Consider the following 26,248-nt stretch of genomic DNA (forward strand, 5'->3'; position numbering starts at 1 on the left):
AATATTTTGAAAGCACCCTTCACCGTGGAATTTTCTTCATCCCACACACATTTCAGGACTCCCACACTTACACTGTTCAGACAACTACATTCTGTTTATAATTGCCACTGAATAAGAAAAAAATAGAAGTTAAAGAAAAGGACAATACTGCAGCTATATGCTGGGGGGTAGGGGGACAAAACACTAGACCCCAAAAAAGAGTGATGCTTTAATAAACTGAAATGAATACAGTGCTATTCGGATGGCAGTTTAAATCCATTACAGGTATAAGTTATTGCACAGCATGTTTTCCAAGCTTGATGTCTTTAGTAGGTTAAAATAAGTAATTTGGGACATTTTTCCATGTTTTGGATTAATCAATAACGTGTGGTGGAATTTTCTGATTGTGCCAATGCCAAGTGTTGCCATACTGTATGCCAATCTCTTAATTACTGTTCTGAAAGATCAAGAAGCAGCACTATTGCAAAAACATTAAATAACATGTAAATTACTTTAAGTTATTCCATTATTCATTGGCATTACTGGAGCATGCTGACATTTTGAGGCATAGTCTTCAAGAAAGTAACAAAAAAAACTGTCCCAAAGAACAAACCCTCGTCCTCAAACCATGATGCGGAACCTCAAACTTTTTTTTGCCAGTGATTAATGTTACAATGCAACGTGTTAATTTTATCACAATATAAGCAAAGTGCATTCTCTTCCACAATACAAATTCTGAAGTAGTAAAACAGGAAAAAAAACAAAAAAAAAAACAGAAATGAACATCAAGAGGGCCTTTTATTCCATTCTGTGCAATTTATAGTCATGCGGTAATGTGCAAGGTCTGGTCCTTCATTAATTTCTGTTTCCTATTGCCAACAGTAACAGTGACTCATAAATTACTCTAGTTCATCGTTCAGTGAGGCGGAGAAAGCCACGTCAGCTTCCCAACAGAGGATTGGCTCTGTGGTCCTCATAGGCAACCTGGCCATTTTTAATAATCCGCACAAGCTAACCAACATGTACTAACTGCAACTGAGTGACCACACAATGGAGAAAAAATAATTCAGTATGCTGCAACCCCTGCCAGGCAGAGTTGAAGCATGGAGTTTTGGGATTTTAAATGCATTGCAGACACTAAACAGAATAGATTTTCTCTGTTAAATTTTTACTGATGATCCCCTCTGGTCATTCTCTTCCTGTTGCATGTCACATCCCAAACATCTCAAAAGTGCTTAAAAGAAACAGGACTAAAATTTTTAACATGAACTAACAGTATTTCAATGATTATTAATCTCACAGCTAAAACGTTTGGCCTCTCAATGTTATATATGTTTAAGGATTATTACGTTCGTTCAATCAATAACTAAATATATATAAATATATAACCTCTGTTTATTATTATTATCTGTTTATATGGGCCTAAAGGTATAAGGTGCTTGAATACCAGACTAGAATGAGGCAAAGGAACATTGGAAAGTACTGTCTAATCTTTGAGTCCAGTCACATGATCTTGGCCTAATTAATAGTCTAATTACATAAAGCAGACCATCCACTTAAGTTATTTAATTCCACTCCACTGTACTAGACTGGAATCAGGTTGAAATAAGAGGAACAAACAAAGCAATCTCTTTGGAGCTACACAGTAGTTCCAGTACTCCAGTATAACAATGCATCAGCACACATACATAATGACCCAGGCAGATTTTGTAAAAGGTTAAGTTTGGCTTTAAAAAAAAAAAAAAAAAAAAAATTAAATCAATGCAGCATCAATTTCATCCCCAAAATTCATGCAAAGTAGTATCAGGCATATTAATGGCTTAGGAAAATGCACTGGTAAATCTGTTTCCTGACAGCACCATATGATTGTAAAATCAAAGAAAGATGTTAATTGCTTCTTAGTATTTATCTTCTGTATGTAAAAAAAAAAAAAAAAAGACATTTCTTTATGTTAATGGTTCACTGTTGTCCAGTTTGAGAAATCGAATATTGTCTGTTAGTCATCAAATAGGTCCAGTATTCTCCAGAAATATTAAAGTAAAAATAAACATCTAAATCTTTAAATACTTTTCCCAAAAATTGAAATATGCACAATCCTTAGATATATTATTTATCAATAAATAAAGTTATCTAGAGTGTTGCATTGAGTGTTTGCTTGATAAGTGTCTCCATGTGCTCAAATTTACCACATAGTAAATGAGCAATAAATAGACAAAAAGAATGAACATTAACGGGACAGAGTGACCCATGCTTGTGTGGCCATAATAATGTCTCTTTCAGGCTTTCAATAAGATGGAGCCACATAAACTGGCCTATGTGGACTGGTCTAGGATTGGTGAAGCACATGCGTGCACGCACGCACGCACAGTATACACCCACATGTCTTGCAGAGCCAAATGCATCTAATGCTAAGCATGGAATTAGACTCAAAAGCAACCAAAACAAATTTACAAAATGTTTTTAGGACTTGAGGTTTACTCAGTTTATCAAAGAGGTTGTCCAGTAGAAGTCAATGGTTACTGGGTTAATGGGAAAGGTTGCTGCATAAGCAACAGGAAAGGTAATCAGTCTTTGTATGACAAAGAAGCATTTTTTTATGAGGCAAAATGAAAGTGTGTGTGCTTGAGAGTTTTCATATCTCTATGGGAGTAGAGCCATCTGTGTGAGGACATATCTTTGTGTGTGTGTGTGTGGTCATATTTCTGGGTCACACTGGGTCGGGATCATCTTGGTATATCTCAGACGAGCTCTGTGATTTGTATATGAAGGTCAGCAGGAACAGGGCGACGTCATGAGAGTTCCAGTAGGCTGTGTGAGAGGTGACTGCTGACCAGTATCGGCTCTCAACCAAGCCTTCGCGCAGCTCAAAGTCAATGCGGTGCTCCATCTCCACTGCAATGGAAAGAAAAAGAAACACCACTGAGCACAAACTTATAGCAATTTAGCTGCTAAACATTAAGCACTGGTAATTCTAATGAATGTTTTAATCAGCAGCATATAGACAGGATAAGAGTGTGTTGGGACAAAAACATTTAGACTGACTAAAATAATAATAAATAATTTAATCTGTGTATGCGCACCTGCAGTTTCGGTGATGGTGGAGGTAGACTGTGACATTGTAGACAGGCCATATGCTGACTGACTCTTCTCTTCACCCTCCACTGCTACAGAATCCACTCCTAATGGTTGACTACTGGAGCGTGAGAAACGTGAGAACAACATCCCTCCAATGCCTTTTCCAATGCTGGCGGCACCTGAACAAGTAACAGCACAGAAGTCTGTACACAAACTATTTGTGCGGTACAATAGAGAAACAAATCAATGATCCCACATTTCAGTTTCCTTTGGGTGGTAAAAGTATTCTTGTTTAATTTGATTACCCTATTTTATTAAGTATCAAATTAAATATGTGTATTAAACAGGGAACTGTGTGTGGAACTGGAAATTGGTCAGACGCTGCTTTAGGAAGCGATATCAAAGGCGATATTCTCTTTTCATACATTACATGTATAAAATATGCTGTTTTCACTGCAATAGCACTGTGCACATTTTAACGTGAAAAGTGCAAAACCAGTTCTCACATGCACTGGTATGTAGTATATGAGGATGGGTTCCTGGTAGGGGCCTGGATGATTTTGTATTTGGATTATTAATCTAACTATAGACAGAATATTCAATGGAAAGGTTATATCTCTCAAGTTTTCCACTGGATAGCACTGATTATGTCAAGCCTAATTCACTGCCAATACTTACCATAAGATGGCAGTATAGCTGTCCAAATAACATTCATGTGTATCATCCTCATTTAGTCAAACATTTATAATAAATTTACAATAATTTGTTAGATCTGAAAGTAGGAAAATAAAAATAATGTCTACACTGTATAATAAAGCAACCTGTTTTTTTTACTTATTTGATATCTCTCGCTCTTCTTCCTCTGTAAATCAATGTTTTGTTCTGTTTATAAACATGGTTGAGTTCTTTTGCAAGTATCTGTTGTATGGACTCCATCATGGTGTGACTTTTATACCCCTTATTGGTACCTAATTTTATCAGAAGTGTGATATGTTTGCACAATAGTTTAACACCTGGCCTTGAGGCCTGACGTACCCAGTATGCTGGCCTTGCCCAGTGTGGTTATGGATTCCCCGTAAAGTCGGCGGGACATTACAGGTGATGTAGTGGGGCTGGGGAGACTCTCTGTGTCTGAAGCTGGATCTTTCACTGGGGTCAGGAACGTGGGTTTCACTTCATCATATGGAGTGGGATTGTAAGTGTTGCACCTACAGATACAGTTTACAAATAGCTGACTGTTAAACTAAGAAAAGAAAATGAAGAGTCAACATTTTAACATGCAGCTTTATCTAACACTTTGTTTTGAACATTTAATAATAGAATGCTGATGGGTTAAAAAAAAATACAACGGTCAACCAGAAAGAGGTTGAAATGGTAGTGTTGATTGTGCAACCATTACATTTTCATGGTTTATATCTAAAAAAAAAAATAATAATAATAATAATAATGCTGAATTAAAAGTGTTATAAATAGGTTGCAAGTCTTTTGAAACTAATAATTAAACATTCCTATTAAAATAACTGACACTGTAAGAAACATAATAATACAATGAATTTTATTATCTTAGGTTCCTGATATACATGTCTAACAAACGCAGTAATATGAAGGGTCATTAGATTTAGCAGACTGACAGCACTTACCAGTGTATTTGTACAGGAGCAATATTGTTGTAGTGTTTCAACACAAGAGGCTCCAGTCGATAGGCCTGTCATATGATCGAGACAGAGCAATACTTTTTTGTAAAGTGTTTCAATACTCTAAAGAGTGAAATGATTACTTATTTATGCTGATTCTCTCACCACTGGGTCTGTAGGATGGAAAATGTTAAAAAGACGCTGACAGATAGATTTAGGCATGATGTGGTCCTGGTATCCAGTGTTCCCTGGTCGAATGCCACGCAAGGCCAAGAACACAGCTAGGGGAGAGCCCATGCAGAAGTAGTTCTCCACCTATGAAATGCAGATTGAGTAATACTTTACACTACTCTGAACACCTTTAAAATATGTTATTTAACCTTATATAAATACAGATGGAAATTTGAGAGCTGCCAAAATAGCTATGTGGTCAAGCATCAGACAGAGAGGAGGCATATCAACCCGAAGGTTAACCCCTGGCTCTGAAAAATGAGTCTAACGAGGAAGTACCAAAACATGTAGGTCCTCAAATGGCCACCAAATATAAGTCAATTATTATTTACACCCCATGTTAAAATGTCCAACTTTATAAACAAAATAAAAGTTTGCAGTTTAGTGAATAAAAACAGCGTTTTGGTCTCCGTTTCCCATTCATGACAATGGTACAATGGGACTAAGTTTTACGCAACTTATCAGTTTAAATTACATTAAGCAATAAAATTATGCGTAGTTAAAGTCGTGGCAGATATGAGTGACAGCTGCATTGCAATGAGCAGAGCTTTTACAGTTGAGCTTCAAAAGCACTCTTAAGAAATCCTATGGATGATGTTACAGAGGGTTTGTCCAGTTCTTATACAGTCCTTGGTCAAACAAAGCACATACTGCTGATGTTTTTTACCAGAGTCTTATTACCACCAGACTGCTTATTTGTGTCTCATTTGCCTTTCAGGGCCTGTTGTAAGAAGTGGATTAGCAGGTGGAGCCTGATGTTCTCACACACAACAAGGACAGACACACACACACACACACAACAAGGACAGACACACACACACAACAAGGACAGACACACACACACACACACAACAAGGACAGACACACACACACACAACAAGGACAGACACACACACACACAACAAGGACAGACACACACACACACACACACACACACACACACACACAACAAGGACAGACACACACACACACACACAACAAGGACAGACCAAAGACAAACACAGACACACACACTAAAGTAACACCCTCTACCTCATAAGAATGCCACAAAAATGAGTATAAATCACAGTTAAAATGAGCTCACTGTCAGCTTATTTTTCACAAAAATCTATTTATAGTTGCAAGCAAAGAGCACACCTGCATATTTATTCTATGTAAAGATTTATAACATACCTTAAATCTCAACTCGGGAGCAGCTGGAAGTTTAGTTGCCTCTAAACCCTGAAGCTGATCCTCCAACTCTTGCAACCTATCATGAATAGAAACAAATTTAAGATGAACCACGCTGTTAAGTTGCGTATAAGAAGTATCCAAAATAACAAAGATTGTCATTCAATACAGACAAGCAAAGTCAGCACCTTTGTCTAGCGAGTTGAATCTGATCCAACAGATGCTGCTCTTTGCAGCTCATCCAGTGCAGTTCCTCTTCATTGGGCTCCTGCAGGCGAGAACGCACTGGGTCCCAGCCTGTCATGATGTCGTACGTGATCACACAGCCTAGAGAGTGGGAAATGATGGAGACTTTGCCACCCTTTTGCTCAAACTCTGGGTTCCGAGAGCAGAAGAGCGAGTACAGTCGGTTGAGTTCCTGGGTCAGGCCTTTAGTAATCTACAGAAACAAAAGCAACATGGAAAGGAAAGAAAAGCTATGGGATAACATTTTGCAAGCAAATCTGTTAAAAAAAAGCGCACATTGGAATAAATAGCCAGTGTATTGGAACACCAATAATTAGATGCATTTTTAAAAAGTGGGAGGATAATTCACCTCATCTCTGTAGAGAGGGCTAGTATAATACATGATGTCCATGGCACTGCTGTTCAGTAAGTCTCTCAGCCCCCGCACCTTATCTGGAGTGATGGAATCGACTGTGTCTGCAGGATCAGCAGTATGTGCACTTATTATTAAATTATTAGATTTATTCGATAATTATAAATACTTATTGTTCTAGTCATTTCTAAACAGAATATAACATACCACAGGCAACGCAACCGATCACAGATGGTCATGTGTTCACAGTGTGCGAGTGTGTGTGTGTGTGTGTGTGTGTGTGTGTGTGTACATTCGGGTCTTAGTGCTTGACAGGTGGGTGTACAGTAGCTGCTGTGTATGACGGCAGCAAACACAGGCTGTCTGTGCAGTATCAGTACCTCCATCCAGGGTCAACTTGGAGCGCCACTCTACTGGCAGGAACTCCACATGCTCCTCGGTGTGCTCGGCAAAGTGCTTCTCTTCCATTTTTCTTACAGTCTCTCTCAGCCTAAACATCAATGCACGCACACACACACATTTTATATTATAAGTTTACCACTGCTGATACACAGAAATATGGATACACACATCTAATCATAATTTTTTAATTTTATGTTCAGATTTAGGTTTATTTCTAAAATTTTCCAAAGAATGATGAGAGCAAGGTTGATAGTTGAAAGAGCAACAGTTGAGTGCCCATAAAGGATGACTAATATGGCCTTTCTGTTGTCATACACAGGGGCTCGGTCACATTGCCTTGTCAAAAACAGTAATGCCTTCTATAATCTCATTAGGTCACATACTCATCTGCAACAGGGCAAGGGACTATTTGCCACATGTTATAAAAAGTTTGAATGTAATCCTATGATTCAGGATTGATTTTCATACTATGATCATTTGTTTCATGTCATTTGTTTACCCACCTTAAATGCAAACTTAGATAAGTCACATTTAATTAAATTATTGTGACATGACAACACCCAGTTGGGTACTACAACTATGCGAGATACATGGTAATTTAAGAGACGCCATTCTGGTGCCTACAAAGTGCTATCAGACACAGGAGATTGTAAAAGATGACCACAAAAGGAGTAAACCTGGAAGTTAAGACAGATAGTGATATATATGTGCAAAGGGACAAAAAGGGAAAAAAAAGTAACAAGGGAATAAATGAACAGGTTAGAAAAAATAAGCTGATACAGTAATGACCCAACACATTATTGCAAGATAGTGGGTTAAGATGGTAAAGTAGATTAATCTAGGCACTAAGCCTACTCCACTTAAGCTCCCAGAAGACAGCAGGCAATAAACCCTATCGACTAGCAAACATCACATGCAGGAAAGCAAAATGGTCATGCAAATGGGTATTTGTTTCCACATGCAGGTTCATGTTCAATAAATTTCTGTCTTTTCCTAATATTTTATGTCGATTTAACCATATTTTCCTTTCTGTATGATGTCCATCACGGCTTGCTCCAACAGCCTTGTTAAATGCATCCAAGATAACAGGTCTTATCTTGTTCAAAGACAATTGCACAGCATATGTGCCAGAGAAAAGATGTTGTACTGATGAAAACCATCTGGAATGCTTTTGGTAAACAATTTAATTATCCTTAAATGAAAAGACCAGATTTTAAAAAGATAATAAAATATTTTAATACAAAACTAAAAGTAAAACTACCGCTGGTTAGAACAACGTAGAATAGGAAAGTCCAGATTGACATGAACAAAAAAATAAATAAAATAATAATAATCAAATGCCTCAGTTGGTTAAGCGGTTTACAGTGTAAAAAGCCACAATAAGGTATTAGAAGCATTAAGCATATTTTAGAAAAATGCTGTGTGCATGCACATTCCACAGCTTCAATAAAAGTGCCTCAGATTTGTAAAAATAAGATTGGTTCAAATTAGGTTGCTCCTGTTCAATGTTATATTTTGAAAATAAATGTTGTACATAACAAACATTCTCATTTTTTAGGAGACTTAAATCCAAATTCTACACAAACTTCAGACAGGTCAGACAGGTCTCACACTTCCCAATCAACAAGGCTTGAGTAAGGCGTTTATTAAGCATTAGTTAACGCCTCATATATAAAAATTTAAACAGAAAGCATGCCACATGATCTAATGCCCCATTTAACTTGCCCAAATTAGCTACTGACGTCTCCCGATTTAAAACCTAAGCTGTTGCGGTTCGAACGCATTCGGTTAATTTTTTCAAGCGTAGCGACCCCACATCTTGACGTTAACGATTTAAACAAATTCGCAAGGACATGAAAATGACTTTGCAGCGCATTTTGACACAAGGCACTAACGATATGTTATTGTCATGATAACGTTTCGATAACGAGCCGTTAATGAATTCAAGGAAACGATGTTATACCGAGCCCTAAAGAATTGATCATGAAACTGTATCGTTGTTGAAGCGAAATTAAAACGATAAACTCTGCTGACTATTACGTACTATTTTCAAGATGTTAATGATACGACAACAACCTTGTATCGTCCCGTTAATGAATAGACCCCAACCTATAGACCTTAAACGAATGGGACTAACAAATTTAGTCCCGTCTGCACTCTCTCACACACTCAGGTATACGGTGGCCGAAGTTCATCCACACTGGGCTCTGCTCCTTCGCTCTTTTCAAGTGCAGGAAAATAATATTAATCCAGTTAAAATTAACAACATTCACAACAGCTTGAAGACATTTATCACAAAAAGTGAGTAACAGTAAATATTTATAAAATATTTGCATTGAGTTTAATCATGTAGCACTTTTAATATTCATAAGAACACTCGAAAGGTAACAAACATGGTTAAGTAAAAATCGCACATGTGCGCGCGTGCGAGCGAAAGAGAGAGATGGAGAGAGGGAGAGATTTACAATCATACATGCATCACAATCTCACTTTATATATTCAGATCTTTATTTTTCCTTTTCTTTACCCCTTTGCTTCATGCTTTCCTTATTCAGAAGTTTTCACCTTGTTTAAATAAACAGTTAAATGTGAAATTTTTTTATCTATAAATTTCTGTTGTATTTTTGTGACTCGATTCTGAGCATTGGCAATATGAGTGTATTATATTGCGTGTTTTGTTGGGGTCTCTCAATCAAATTCCCTAAATAGTGATGCACTGTTTAGTGTCTGATTAAACTCAATGCAGATGTTGTAATTTTTTCTCTCCTTGTAAAATATACTGAACCAGGGCCATGCAGGGTAAGGTGTATGGTTAGTGTCAGCCCAAAAAATTCAAAAGAGAATAATAATAATCAAATAGATAAATAACGACTCGATAACACACTTAAGATTTGATACCAAGACGTGAGCCAAAACTTCTGAACATGATCCAAATTTTCTCCAGACACTACCAGCGCAAACAAACACGACAGAATTTTACACCAAGCCCAAAAGAGGCTGTTTGGAGCCGTCCTAGGTGGTCATCATACATTTGCATCGGAGTAGATTAAGTACAAAATTTAGCTCAATAGAACGAGGGTATAACAAAAAAGATGGTCATGTATTTGGTGCTAAACTGACAAAAATTCACCCAGGTAATACAGCACTATCAGGTAATATAAGATAATCCATTCAGCTGTGGTTAACTACTATTAAAGATGTAATGCACATTTACAACTATCTGACTGATAAATATATTGAATTGCCAATAATTTTAAACAGTGTCAAGATCCATTAAATTATTAAATTGTATAATTTATGTTAAAATTTGTTATATTATAGAATTAAAAATATCTGTCTATTGTTAGAACGAGATAAAGAATTATATAAAACTATGTAAGGGCTACACAAAGCAACTACATATCTCATCAATGAATATAAATAGTTAATGTACATGGAAGTAATCTGGCATATAAAATATATATATATATATATATACACACACACACACACACACACACACACATATATATATATATATATATTTTTTTTTTTTTTGTCTAAACACAAAGGAAAATGCATTGCCTTTTCTTGCTGTTTTACAAGGGTCAAATTATTGGCCTGTATCATGCAAAATTAAAGAACTAAAAAGAATTTAAATGACTGAAATTTTCTAACTTGTTAGTGAGAAATATTTGAAAAAAATTTATTCAATTTGCTAGGAAGCATAATTATTAGCTTTTCAAACAACAGAAAAAGGCCACATGGTGGGCTGACTCCAGAGTGATGGGTGTGACAGGCTAAGAAGGGACAGACTGTTCTAGGCTCAGCAACATTACGTGGCAATAAAACAAAGTCAGCTGATGATCTGAATGTACAAAATGGCCAGGTTATTACATCAATGGAGTTTGTCTGGCATTGGCATATTGCAGGTCTTTGTGTCCTTTGGCTAAAGTCAGTGCTTTTATTTTATGTTGGGTATTTTGTTTAGAGTAGCTAGAGGTTTATTTCAAACGAAATGAACACTACATAACTGCAAGTAATCAAATCACAGATTCACAAACACTTTTATTTTTGGATGTCTTGTCTTCAAGACATTGTCACGTTTTATTTATCCAAGACACCTAACACACCCAGGAAATAAAAGAATAAACAATGATAATGTTAATATATTAGGTGTACTTCCGCTAGTCAGGTTCTGAACACTTACATGCCTGTGTTCTTGATAATACGGTCTTTGTCCATCTTTTGTCCAATGCCATGCACAACAAAGACAATGTGGGTTGTCTGAGGGGGCTTATCTTCCAAAGATGCCTCTTCCACATAGCCACGATGAAGCCTGGTGCCACTGCTTGAGGCTGGAATCCACAACATAAAGAAAGATTATTACAATTAATTCAGACACCTGCCATGTTTCCAAATTTGCTTAAATAGTATATTATCCCACGCCGCAGTATGGGAGTGAACAGCTAGGGTATCACGATCCGCCATGCCTACTTCGATCAAAAGATGCAAGTTGCGTGTCAGTACCACGTTTTATGAAAACTACAGCAGGGGGAAAAGCTTTTTCTTACAAGCCCGGAAGTCTCAGTGTTTAAGTTTAGGCTAAAAACCATAGAGTATTACAGTGAACTGGTATGTTTAGATGCTCCCCACTCTCATTAATGGGGGGTGTGTTCCCCACTCTCATTAATATGGGGGGGGGGTGTTCCCCACTCTCATTAATGGGGGGGGGGGGTGTTCCCCACTCTCATTAATGGGGGGGGGGGGGGGTGTTCCCCACTCTCATTAATGGGGGGGGGGGGGGGTGTTCCCCACTCTCATTAATGGGGGGGGGGGGGTGTTCCCCACTCTCATTAATGGGGGGGGGGGGGGTTCCCCACTCTCATTAATGGGGGGGGGGGTTCCCCACTCTCATTAATGGGGGGGGGGGGGGGTGTTCCCCACTCTCATTAATGGGGGGGGGGGTGTTCCCCACTCTCATTAATGGGGGGGGGGTGTTCCCCACTCTCATTAATGGGGGGGGGGGTGTTCCCCGCTCTCATTAATGGGGGGGGGGGTGTTCCCCGCTCTCATTAATATGGGGGGTGTGTTCCCCGCTCTCATTAATATGGGGGGGGGGGGTGTGTTCCCCATTACTCATTAATATGGGGGGGGGGGGGTGTTCCCCATTACTCATTAATATGGGGGGGGGGGGTGTTCCCCATTACTCATTAATATGGGGGGGGGGGTTCCCCATTACTCATTAATATGGGGGGGGGGGGTTCCCCATTACTCATTAATATGGGGGGGGGGGTGTTCCCCATTACTCATTAATATGGGGGGGGGGTGTTCCCCATTACTCATTAATATGGGGGGGGGGTGTTCCCCATTACTCATTAATATGGGGGGGGTGTTCCCCACTCTCATTAATATGGGGGGGGGGGTGTTCCCCACTCTCATTAATATGGGGGGGGGGGATGTTCCCCACTCTCATTAATAGGGGGGGGGATGTTCCCCACTCTCATTAATAGGGGGGGGGGATGTTCCCCACTCTCATTAATAGGGGGGGGATGTTCCCCACTCTCATTAATAGGGGGGGGGGATGTTCCCCACTCTCATTAATAGGGGGGGGGATGTTCCCCACTCTCATTAATAGGGGGGGGGCATGTTCCCCACTCTCATTAATAGGGGGTGTGTTCCCCACTCTCATTAATGGGGGGTGTGTTCCCCACTCTCATTAATGGGGGTCATGTTCCCCACTCTCATTAATGGGGGTCATGTTCCCCACTCTCATTAATGGGGGTCATGTTCCCCACTCTCATTAATGGGGGTCATGTTCCCCACTCTCATTAATGGGGGTCATGTTCCCCACTCTCATTAATGGGGGGTATGTTCCCCACTCTCATTAATGGGGGGTATGTTCCCCACTCTCATTAATGGGGGGTATGTTCCCCACTCTCATTAATGGGGGGTATGTTCCCCACTCTCATTAATGGGGGTCATGTTCCCCACTCTCATTAATGGGGGGTACGTTCCCCACTCTCATTAATGGGGGGTACGTTCCCCACTCTCATTAATGGGGGGTACGTTCCCCACTCTCATTAATGGGGGGTACGTTCCCCACTCTCATTAATGGGGGATACGTTCCCCACTCTCATTAATGGGGGGTACGTTCCCCACTCTCATTAATGGGGGGTACGTTCCCCACTCTCATTAATGGGGGGTACGTTCCCCACTCTCATTAATGGGGGGTACGTTCCCCACTCTCATTAATGGGGGGTATGTTCCCCACTCTCATTAATGGGGGGTATGTTCCCCACTCTTATTGATCACTCAGGTTTGTTGACAGTGAAGTGATTTGTTGCTTTACATCCCAGGGAGCCCTCATGTCTGTGTTTCCTTCTGGCTCTCCCTTTTAGTTATGCGGTCACAGTTAGTCCTTCCAATATTCCTGCTTGCACTCTGCACTACATATACATTCACCTTATACTTTCACCATATACATACATCGTTCTTTCTCTTTCTCTCTCTCTTTCCCTCTCCCTGTCTCTCTCTCGAGCTATATATGTCGCTCCTGAGCTGCTAGTGATCCAGCCACCTTTTGCTCTCTGGACCCGTCTGACTTATCCTAGTGTCCCCCTTGGGATGCATGTGGTGACTGGGGACGGTTCCACTTTTTCCACGAAGACGGTCCTGGCCTTAGCTGATGCTGTCAGCTGTTCTCTGAGGACTTGTGACTGCAGTCGCTTGATAGTTCAAGACTGAAATTTCCTAGAGTCCACCTGAGCCTCCAATAATGAACTGGACTCCATATTAACTCATCTCCTGTTATACTGAGATTCTTCCACCCTTCTAACACACAGTATGACTGCAGATCAATCCCTGTTATCCTTTATCACCCAAATGAGGATGGGTCCCCTCAAGGTTTCTTCCTATTGCCATCTCCAGGAGTTTTTCCTTGCCACTGACACTCATGACTTGCTCATCAGGGACAATCTTATCATTTTGAATAAATACACATCCACATTTCATACAAACTTCCATAATTCTTATGATTGTGTAAAGATGCTTTGCAACAATTACAATTGTCATTACAATTGGTTATACAAATAAAATGTAATTCAATATTATGAACTTTACCATGGTGCAGCACTGAAGAACGCCAGGTTCATAAATAGTTTAAAGCAATAGAAACCTTCCTCTCCACATGCTTGTATGGAGAGCTGCACTGAAGTGTAAACACTCACCTTTCGAGAAGCCAAGCTTCTGTGTGACAGTGCGGGCAATCTTGGAAGTGGTGGCATCACTGTACAGATACACCTCATCAACACTGTGCCAGTCAACATGGCTGCGACTCAGCTTTAGGCTGTGGATGACTACAAAAAAAAATTTAAAATTAAAATACATAGAGGGTAACAAGAAAAGGGGGAGGTGAGAGAACAATTCCCAAATTTAGAGATTAAATAAAGAGCTGTTAAAGTAATTGTTCAGGCCTCCTGTCATTGAAGTCACACTACAGAGTGTGTGTGGGGGAGGGCTCCGTGTGCTGATATTTCAATTCATACTTAGACCATGCACTTATTGAAGATTTTTCCCAAGATTTTTTGCGAGCAGGGGAAGAGACTGGAAGGGATGGTGGCGGAAGCGGGATAAGAGTAAGAGTCTTATTAATATTAGGTCAGTATAAACAAAACATAACAGTAGAAAGCATCAGTACCAAACATCTACACTACAGAATATGATGAAAAGTTTGTGGACACCTGACCATCAGATTTACATTCTGGTCCATAGGTAGTATATTTTTTTTTTGCCTTTGTACACCAAAAAAATGGATTTAAAACAAGTGACATGTGATTGATAGGAGACTCTTACCTTTAATTTAGTTAGACTAACACAAAACTGCAGACTGTTGAGGAATTATACCTTTTTTTTCTTTTTTATAAACACAGTCCTATAAATATTAGCACTATTTCAAATTCTTGAAAGCAACTAAATAGTTGCTGATGGTTAGTGGGTGTTTTTGGCTTTAAGTTTTATCTTCAATAAGTAAAAAGCATGCTGAATTGGGTTGAGTTCAGGTGACTCAAAGACCTTTAAAGAACATTCATTTCTTTACTGTTGGCCATTAACCATCTGTACTGTGAATTGCTTTCCTTTGAGTTTTGCACCATTTGACTGAATCTGAGCAAAACATTATAGCTCATACACTACAGAACTAATCCTGCTACTTTTATCAGCAGTCAAATCGTCAATAATCATTAATTCACTAGAATAACACTACCTCCACCTCGTTTGACAGATGATGTGGAATGATGAGCCCTTTCTTTATTTTTCCATATTCATCTCTTTTAATCATTCTGCTACAAGTTAAAGAATTAAAGCTGAAAGTTGAAACCTTTATGTCCTGATTGCTTCATTTTAAACCCACTGTGGTGGTGCACAGAGGAAAAAAAAACTCTCCATGTCCAAATGATAATGGACCTGACTATGTATGCTCTTGTTAAACATCCCATTTCAGATCTAGCATTGCATTTCACCCCAAAGTTGTTTAGTGAGGTTTAGGTCAGGGCTGTGTTAAGACCTGTTAAGAATCCTGTCAAACTACATCTTTATAAGCTTATATAACAGTGGTGGTTGCACATATGTAAGCAATAGCGTTAACATCTAGAATTTAATAATAAGAGAAAGCTGCCAGAGTCCAATTTCACCCTTAGTGTAGCATGAATGGGACTAGTACGAACTGAAATATCAGAAAGGAGAAGTTGAAAGCAGTCCATCTCTCCTACTCAGGAATCAGAAACGCATTAATAATGAACAACGCTAAATTATAGTCACATGAGTGAAGCTTTGGAGATGTGTTCACATAAGTCTGGGTTCTCAGTTTACTGCAATAAGAAAAATGCACAGTCACCAAGTGTAGTGTCCATTAACAGGGATTAGACAGGAATGCTGAAGCATTAATCAAATGCATTACGAGACATTTCTGACAGACAGACCAACTACATCTGACTCACCACAATGAAGAACAAAATATTCCTTTAGAAATTGGCCAGAAATTCAGTATTAATCATTAGCTGCAAATAAAAACTGTGCAGAGCTGTTCAGGACAAAATAATAAAACACTGTTTCTGCATCTTAGCACTCATTAGGTCACTGAATCTTGTACACTGCCATGACTTTTGTGTGGACACATCTGAAGGCTGATTATGTCATAGCATCTAATGACTAAACCGGTCACATTTTGAAGGCTCCATCAAATATGGCATACTTTTCCCCAAGAAATTAAGGGTGCAACGAAGTAAGAGAGAAGAGATGATGGCTGAAGTGACACAAGAGTATCTTATTGATATTAGGTCATATACTGTAGGTCATATAAGAGGTGATTTTACTTGCTTTCTTGTTTAATGTGACTCAAGGTAAGATCATTCCATAATCCTTATTTATTTAACCCTTATATATTAAGTTGAGAATCCTCTCTATCCTTGTGTGCCTTGATAATTAAAAATACAATTTAAATAATAATAATTAAAAAAATAAATGAGGTTTAAACCTCCCCCTGTTGTTTATTTAAAAATATAGCCTTGTAATAGCTCTTTAAAATGATCAATAGTTATCATCTTTTTACAGGATGTTATGATACTGCACTACATGCTGAAACTTTGGTGCTGTAAGGACTCTTTACATTTTTTCTTTTCAAATCTCCAAACCTTCACGTCAGATTATGAAAATATTATGTAAAGCAATCAAGTAATTATCATATACCCAGTAATTACTTCATATTATATGGAAAAACAAATCAGAAAAATTCTGGACAAAAATGACAAGAATATACTGTATGTCAAAAGCAAACAGAAGAGCGCACCACATCACCCAAACAGAAGAGCAGACTGTAAAACGGGATGATTTCAAAACAACTTGTCATTTAAAATTATTAAGATATGCATTCATTTAATGACTGTGTACAAAAAAAAAAAGAAGAATGCATGTAAGAAAACATAATATGAAAGGAGAATGAATCCCATTTTACAGGGCACACCAGGGTTAAACATATTCCTAAAAATCTGTTTTCAGACTTTAAGGGAAGCAATGTGCATATCAGATATACAGATAAAGATACGATGCTCTTCTGTATTCTTGATATGTTTGACTCTGGTTAAGTGCCAGTCAATCTGAAGTAGAAGAAGAAATCCAAACACACTGGAAAAGAAGCTGTGAATTACAGAGGTAAGAGGTTTAGCAGGGGTTCCCCAGCACTTTGAACAGAATAGCAAACGAACAGTAGTATTACGACTATACAGTATATCATTATCCTACTAAACCAGAAAAAAGTTTATATGAACCGGTACACAACAGCCTATTGTAAATTAACACACTAGGCTATGTTGCCTACCATGGGAAAACAACAGTATGCAAGGTAAATGGAAAAGGCCTATAAAATAATTGCATTAAAAAAGGCCCAATAAAAGGTCAAAATAAGTGTCTCATAGCGCAGGTAGGCAAAATATATTCAGTGAATATCTAAATGTAACCACACCCCCCTACTCCAGTGAGGACAACATACAGTGCAGAGGAGCACAGTAATGAGTGAGTAGAGAAGGCTGATAAGCCCTAGGATGCTTGTCTTGACTCTCATCTTTAAAGATGGTGTTGCAGGGATTCATTCCGTACACTGGCCATGCCATCTGTCAGAAAAACCACTCCATTTAACATGGTGCTATTATGGTTTAGTAAGATAAAAATGATAGGAAATGAGCAGAGCATCAGGGCTTCCTCATAAACCCAGAGAATAAGCGATCAAAACACACTAATAAACTTTAATCACAATGCCTAATGGATGTCAAGGACTACAACTAGGCCAAACTAAAGCTAATTAAAGGAGAACAAGGCCAGATTTTTAAAAAGAACCAACAGTGCATTTAGTTCTCCAAGCATTTAAAAGAAATATTGCTTAGAAGTCAAATCAGAACACATTACAGCTCACTGCATATGAGAGGCCTAAGCGCTAGCACTCTCATAGTCATACAAATAATTGTATCTAGGCCTTGTTCTAAAGCAAGCAGGGCTCACCTAAAAGGCAAAGGAGAAAGTCCAAAGATAAACTCTAAAGGGAGTCCAAGTCAAAGATGCAGGAAATACAGTACCTTGGCAACGCTTTCGCTTGTGGCTTTTTGTACTCGTCGGATATCCACTCCATTTGAACAGAAAGGGTAGATAAAAAGGAGGGAGGTGGGAGAGAACTAACAAGCCAAATAGAGTAAGTGGTCACAGTACTGATGATCTACGATGTTTACCATGTTGTAAAGTTTAATTTTTGTTTGCCTGTTGTAGCCTTTTCAAAACCAGGACTTTATAACAATGTGTAAATTTGAATCAGTCAGGTATGTGCACATACAAAACAAACATTAATAATATACAGTATTACAGTTTGTTATAGTCTTATTTTAGAGGTTACTTGAAGACAAAAATTGCGAAGTAGAAGTTCTATAATACACAGTTAATATAGTTAATTTACTATATGTAAAATATTATTGTATTAGAAAATAAAATGGCTGAGGAAAGTGTACTGGGGAAAGCATAATATATTTCCCTTAAGGTAATCTCTTAACACCACCTCCAACACCACCTGAACAACTACCAGTGATTATCTATTAATTCCTAAATTTGTAAAAATCTAATCTAACACAAATATAACATTAAGAAAATGAAAGCTTGTAGTTCTCAGTAAGACACGTCTTGGCAAAGTGTTGGTTTAAGAGAGCAGTCCCTTGCTGTGTGAGTGGTTTTAACTTGTTTTCCTCTCCCTCACACACAAACACACATTTCCCCCACTCAGCTTAACAGATTATGTAGATAATGTAAATAGCATGTCCAAGCTGTACCAAGACACAGGCCACCTCTGCTGCACTGTCACCCAGGACAGCATGCTTCTAATTGCAATGCAGTTATTGAACATTCACAAATGTTGAATTCTGAATGCTACATGTCTTGTATTTTCTTTGTTTTTTCTTTTATATGCATGTTGATGGATATCACTTTCATTAACTCCTGAAACCAGAAGATACTGACCGGTAAAACACCATGGACAAAAACAAAAAACAAAACAAAAAAACAATAATGCAAAGAATGCATTACCTCCCTCATTCTGACGCAGATCATTGTGCTTTAAAACTACGCCTGTCATACGTTATGGCTAGGCTTTGAAGAAACAATTAGACTTGCAAATTACACCACCACAGTAGAACTGCTAACAGGGCAGAGGAGATGATAACCAGTTTCAGGGAGACTGAAAGCTTTGGGCCATTCAGCAGTAAGTGTCAGGAGCAGTCAATATCAGGCCTGTAGTATCCAGGGGCAGACACAGGCAAACACTTTGTTGGTTAAAGAAAAACTGCAAGATTAAGTGTAGTGTCTAACATGTCCTGACAAGTTCAGTACCAGTATACTGCATCCTAACAGATTCATTTATAACTTAAAGGATGAGTTCAGGTTTGTTTAGGTTTGTCTCAAGTCGAAATTTAGGTGCATTATTTAAGGTGGTCTTAAATGGTCAATAAATGTCCTGCTTTGTACACCAACCGTGAAGATGGTAACCCAGAACACAAGTACAATGTAAATTCCACAACCCTTATTCCATGCATCAGTGCATTTAAAACATTTACATTTAGGCATTAGGCAGACGCTTTTATCCCAAAGTTCAACCGAGACTCTCATAAAGCTTCTGCAGTCTCACTGAACTAAATCAAATTTGGTATCTTTCAAAGTTACAGTGTATTTAGTACAAATTTAACTCTTTACTCAGAACTAGTTTCACAGTCCAGGAAAGTTTATACCAAGCAAAACCTATGGTAACAGACTTCTATGCACCAAAATTTTGATTAAGGACAGACTAAAATATATACAGTATATATGGAACTAATGTCCCTTAACCATGACAGAAAAATGCCCCTGCAGTAAAAGCCACCAGACCAAACAGGTTGCTTATGTATAATGACGGTACGAAAGATCTAAGCCTTAAAACAGAGAAATTATGATTTTATAACACTAACCTATAGTATGTGTCATATTTGTTTTTTTAATAAACGAATCAGGAAATTTATATTCAGTTTAATTCAAAATACATTCGTATGTATGAGTAATATTCGTATATCACTATGAACTACAAAGTAAACATGCAGATCATTATTGTATAATGTATTTATACCGTGTGGAATAGCATATTATTCTTCACCACAAAGAACATAAATGCTTTAGACTGCATGACGGTGGCAATGGCATTTGCTCTGGTCAACCTAACTTTCTGATAAGCTCATGATACAAGGCATCCACCTTACCTTTTTGCACATTGCTAAAGAAAGGTGACAGACTAGAACTGACAAACACAGCAGTAGTTTACGTCAACTGGTATCAAATGAAATTTCGTGTGTAGCCTTACAAAACCTAAGCCTTACTAGTCAAGTAACCGTGTCATTTCCTGATGGAGCTACTACATGACCCTTTCTTGTGATTAAAGCTGCTGACATCAAAAGCAATTATTACAGCCCTGGAATTAGGTGAAGAATATTTAACTATCAATGTCCCCTGGTACCTTTACACACTAATTAGCCTATGGAAATGTTTTATGTGTCATTATGAATACTTTGTGCCTGTCTGCTTGTCAAAGAGAAAAATAATTGAACAATGGCATAAATAGAGGGTTTTCTTTTACACTGAACACACATTAGTTCTCATGGTTTAGGTGAGTTTAGCTCCTTTTACAAAACCTCAATAAAATAGCTGAATAATATGTAGGACAAAGTTAATGGCAAATGCATAAACTAATTTCACTGCATGTACAGAAACAGTAAAACAGCACAGTGACATTTTCTCTTAGATATATTTACCTTGTTAACAAATGAGTATACAATTTAAAAGCTCAAATTAGGTTTGTTAAGATTGTGCTAGCAAACAACTGAGCAAAGTAATGCACCACTTGATTGAAATAGTATGAGAAGGGAAGACTGTAACAGCAACGGAAATTGTTATTTTTTTTCTTTTATCAGGCATACGATAAGGGGAGAACGGGTCGACCATCTCTGTAATCTTTTCTTATTATTTGTTTGCAGCACCCTACAGCTACTGGGAGAGTATGAAATGACCCTATACTACACAAGTCTGAGATAGGCTACAGTCTACTGCCGATTCAAAACACAAACCTTATGTGAACAAAATCAATTGTAAGTATATATCTGGTCAACTCCCAGAGGCTGCCTTTACATAAAGCTAATTCTAAAATCTCTTAATGGCTTCAAATTTGCTTTTAATCTTATCTGTCAATATAGTAAGAAAGACACACGCACATTTGATCAAAGCACATTTACAGCTTTCTCTAGGGGTGGAATTCACTCTTTAAATACTAAGATACCATGAGTTCCTTGATTCAAATGCACTTATTGAAAAATTAATGAGTGCTATATCATAATGAACAAACACATGGATATACAGTATGTGCAATGTTTGCACTTCTCAAGACAAACCACCCCCCAATACAAGTGTGTATATAAAAGGTACTTTGGGGAATTTGGTTTATTTTAATTTTATTGTAGATCTTCTTCTCCCTCCTAAGTACAAGTCCCAATGTACTTGTGTATGTTTTAGTCTATGCTGTTACAGAACTGCAATTTTCCTTGGGATTAATAAAGATTTATCTTATCTTCTCTTAAATACAATTATTTCCCTAAAATGTGCAACGTTTTACTAGATACATCCAAAAGACCTACAGCAACTCTCCCTGCAGTTAAAATTGGCCTGGGCTATAAAATCTGTTTTTCACACACTAACCAACCAGACTGAAGCCCTGCAGAGTATTGAGATACATGGCTCAAAAATGCTGCAGAGAGGTAACTCATATACACCCTACAGATTATTTGATGATAAATGTCTCTGAGCTTTACTACGTTTTATGACAGTAAGACATACCTTAGTAAATTATTCCAATGACAGCAGCAGCATTTATAATTCCACAAATCATTCAGACAGCATCCACTCATAACTAATTTGTATAGCTGGAATCCCATCACAAAATAAATGTGGTTTACATACTGCAGCATCTCGATTGATATGTAATCGAATATCGGGAAATGGGGAGAGGAAGTTTTCTCAGTCCCACACACACACACAAGCAAAGGAATGCTCTCTTTCTCTTTTTGCTGGTAACAATCTCAATGTGCTGTATCAATGATGTGCATGCTTACCATCTTTGCTATCCGTTGTCTTGGCCACCACATCATTTTCTAAAGAGTCCTGCATCTGTTGTCCCCGAAAGCACATCAAGTGCTCCTTCTCAATAAGGTCACTCTCATCTTCCTCCATTGGTGTCCATGTGCCGTCTATAAACCACTGTCCCCTTAACACAGGGATGCGGTCCTGCTCTGTAGGGCAAAAGGCATCCAAGCAGCTACCTTTATTAAAAATTCACAACAGGGTAGGTTCAGGAAACATTCCCCAAACAACACATGTGACTAAGGCTATGTTCACATTACAAGCCACATTAATCAATTCCGATTTTTGGTCAGATACCATGTCAGGCATATCATTACAGCTCATATTTGTGCGACCACTCATTTATTTCAAATGACGGATGTGATTTGAACAGATATACGCTTTGGAATTCGGTCTGAAAAAAGATAGTCTGCAGTATTTGTTGAGGTCCAGGAAGAAAGTCAGACACCTGGCATAAGCTGTTTTAGTAGCTATTGCTGGCACTGCTATGAAATTTTTGCACTGCCGATGGTGTCCCATAACGTCAGGTCCTAAGCATGCACAGAAACAAAAAGTCATACGAATTCCAATCTGACCGGTCTCATTCGAGTCTCATGACCACATATTGGATATATATCCAGAACGAAGTAATAAGGTGCCTTAGGTCCAATAAAAAAAAAACATCAGATTTGTGTGTTTAGACAGCCTTTAAAAATGAGGCCACATTAAGGTTTAAAAAAAAAAAAAAAAAAAAAACAGATTTAAGTTACTTTAGGCTGGTAATGTCAATATAGCATTAGCCGTATTCAGAAATGATTACTTTCACTGGGTGAAGTTTGTAATTTTATTTTTAAACACTGTGGATATTTGTGTCACACATATACTGTTTTATGTACATCCACAGACTGAAGATGAAAATATTATTTTAATATTTATTAAATGTTAAAGTTTATTTAATAGGTATATTTCATTCATGCTTTTAAACAGTTCAAGTGAAATCATGTATTTGACACTGATCCGTTGTAGAAAAGAATGTTTTCATGCTGTAACAAATGTTTTCATTAGATTTAAATATCAAGAAGGCACTTCCTATAATGTGCAGAGCCTGGCTTTGTGAGACATAAAATAGGAAGCAAGGCGACGTGTTGACCTAAAAATGGTCAAAATGAAAACAGCATTCCATTTATCCACTGGAAAGAAAAAAAAATTGACCTTTCTAAAACAATGGCTTGGCCACCACATTCAGTCAATGAACAAAAAGCTATTTGAGAATATGGTGACAATTCACTGTCTCATCACAGCATACTGTGATTTAGGACTGTGTGACTGTTTGAAAACTATTAAAGGATGAACTGTACTAGGGATGCACTAAACCCATAATTGTAAGTTTTAAACTAATTAACTTTTTGCGTAAATGAGCTTTGTGTTCTGGGATAATTCCCAGTAATGACCGTACACTGAAACTTGTTAACCCAACCTGCTCTCTGCAAGGTTTACTATAAATACTCTAAGGATAAACATGATGTACTTTATTCAATACTAGAGGTTACCCATGGCGTCACCTGCATACATTCACCTAATGATCTTGCCATCAAATAAATGACTACGATTACCTCAAACATGACATAAATGTTGATGATGGCCTACTTTTACATATGTGACGCATACAGCCACCACAAACACCGACCACAAGCACCTGCAGCAGCCCAGACAAACACCAGCAAAAGGCCTTCCGTATATATTATAATATATTCAATTATAAATATTTATAATATAAAATAATATATATATTCATAAAAATATATACATAGTATATATTTTTTTAATTCCTTTTTTTTCTATATCAAGTATAATACAAATTTATTTTCATAAAAAAATATATATAGTATATATATATATTTTAATTCCTTACTTTTTCTATATCAAGTATAATACAAATTCATAGTTTCCTAGCAGTTTTAACCTCCTTAGAGCCAACCTCCTCACTGTTGTTGTTGTTGGTCTTTCGGCTGCTCACAAGCTTGCCACAGGTTTTTCCGCCAGATGCCCTCTTCCTAATGCGACCCTCCTATTTTATCCGGGGTTGGGACTGGCACTGCATCCAGTGGCTGGGGTTTGGGCACTGGGTGCAAATTGGACCCAGGCCTTCTGCCTTGCTTGGCGAATCACTGAGCCACAGTTTATTAGCACTTGATAACTCTTGATCTTGAAAATAATTTAGACAAAAAGTGTAATACTGTATAGCATTTGAAGTCCTCATAGGAGCATCTTCAAATGATATCCAGACAACATATTCATTCATTCATTAATCTTTTACATCATAAACTATCCTGTACAGGGTCAAGGGGGCCTGGAGATTTTGGGTACAAAGTGGAGTGGATTGAACAGGGTGCCAACCTATTGCAGGACCTTCACAAACACAACAGACAATGTTCCATGCGCACTGACCCAAGGTGGGACCCAAACCCTTGACCCTGGAGGTGCGAGGCCACACTGATGACCACTATGCCACCCTGCCACCTACAGACAATATATTTTGAAAAAAAAAAAATGTATGTCCTCATTGGAAGACGGTGTGGTGTGCCATAAGCTTAAGATATTATATTTACTATATCGAACATAATCCTGAGCAATGAACACTTGTGATGGGTTTTAAAGGCGAGTATGTCAGTGAAGCAAAGCCATTAAACTCATGCATTAGACACAAATAAACTTAAATATCTAACAGAAGAGCATTTTCCTTAAGCAATCCAAAACAAAAACAATACTTTAACAGGTTTATTTACAGCCACAACACATACACATTTTGAAGTGTGTTAGACGTCCACTAGTTGTGTAAATCATGAAGGCACTGAGAAGTAACACTCACGGTTCCAGTACACAGGATAGCACTCTCTCTCTCTGACATCCACCTCGTACAGTCCTCCTCGGACACACACCGCATCAACGCTGACCTCCAGGTCCGTGTCCTCCAGCTGTGGAGGGCTCTGTTCCGAGGCCACGGCTGACGCATGCTCACACGCATCCTCCTCTCCGCCCGGTGGTACCGCGTGGCCTGAGCCGCTCTCCCGCTCCGGATTCAGTTCACACAGTTTGCGGTACATGAGCTCGATCCTTAGGGAGTCGTGTCCGACGAAAGGTTTCCACGTCTTTTTGTCTTCCTTGTAAAACCAGCGCACTTCCTCCTCGCCGAGGTCCACGACCTCGAAGCGCGGTCTGTGGACGCCGGAGCGGTGTTTTCTCCTGCTCTCCACGGGGCTCGTGCTGCCGTTGTTCTCGTTGTAGTCCAGCTGAGAGCCGGAGAGGTAGGACTCGGTACCGCTCCGGTAGGACTGGTCCAGACACAGCGCCATGGCGTCCTGCCGGTTATGGAGAAGCCCCAGGTGTCTCTCCACGTCCGCCTGTACCGCCAGGGAGTCATCGTAGGAGCACGGGAACCGGTCATCACCGAGGGCCCAGGCTGTCCTTCCGTTTTTAGGACTCTCTGGTGGACTGATGAAAGGCGTCTTATTAGTAAAGCTGCTCATTACCGTTTGCTAAGCGAGCTATCCCAACAATCAGCCTTCTTAAGTACGCTGACATAAGCCTCAACACTACAATACAATACAATTATTTCATACGTTACCACATAATAAATACCATAACACCCGGGTAGCTATACATAAAATAGTTTGCAATGTCAAGATAAACAAGCCATGCTAACAGGCTAAGTCTTTAACTCAACCCAACAACCGTCGCATTCTGGAAATCGACTCCTCTCTCTCTCTCTCTCTCAACAAGCTGCTACAGCGCTAAAACCAGAACCTTCTCAGTGAAGCGTTGTAATAACACTTTCCCGACTTTGCTCCCTTGTAGCAGAGGTTTAGCCTTGTTGGAAACGCCTGCCCCGGCTGTCAAACTCGGCAGAACTCCAGCGTGAATTCGTTCATTTCGTTCCAAACAACTCGCTGGCGTGCCAGGT

The 26,248-nt window shown here is 38.7% G+C and overlaps 1 protein-coding gene across 2 annotated transcripts; it reads right to left on the reverse strand.

Moving 5' to 3' along the window:
* Window positions 1-195: 195 nt before the first annotated feature.
* ddhd1a (DDHD domain containing 1a) lies at window positions 196-26,248 on the reverse strand. 2 transcript variants are annotated; one of them, XM_053509182.1, is made up of 13 exons: window positions 25,157-26,248; window positions 22,281-22,457; window positions 14,298-14,426; window positions 11,279-11,426; window positions 7,068-7,177; window positions 6,685-6,791; window positions 6,278-6,528; window positions 6,093-6,168; window positions 4,854-5,003; window positions 4,695-4,759; window positions 4,090-4,262; window positions 3,060-3,233; window positions 196-2,871 (listed from the first exon to the last, which is right to left on the reverse strand). In XM_053509182.1, the coding sequence occupies exons 1-13, from the start codon at window positions 25,812-25,814 to the stop codon at window positions 2,687-2,689; spliced, it is 2,403 nt and encodes an 800-aa protein (XP_053365157.1). In that variant the 5' UTR covers window positions 25,815-26,248; the 3' UTR covers window positions 196-2,686. The 2 variants fall into 2 exon arrangements, with proteins under 2 accessions (XP_053365157.1, XP_053365156.1); XM_053509181.1 differs by having other exon boundaries at window positions 22,281-22,487.

This window comes from Clarias gariepinus, chromosome 13, assembly GCF_024256425.1.
Source record: "Clarias gariepinus isolate MV-2021 ecotype Netherlands chromosome 13, CGAR_prim_01v2, whole genome shotgun sequence".
NCBI lineage: Eukaryota > Metazoa > Chordata > Actinopteri > Siluriformes > Clariidae > Clarias > Clarias gariepinus.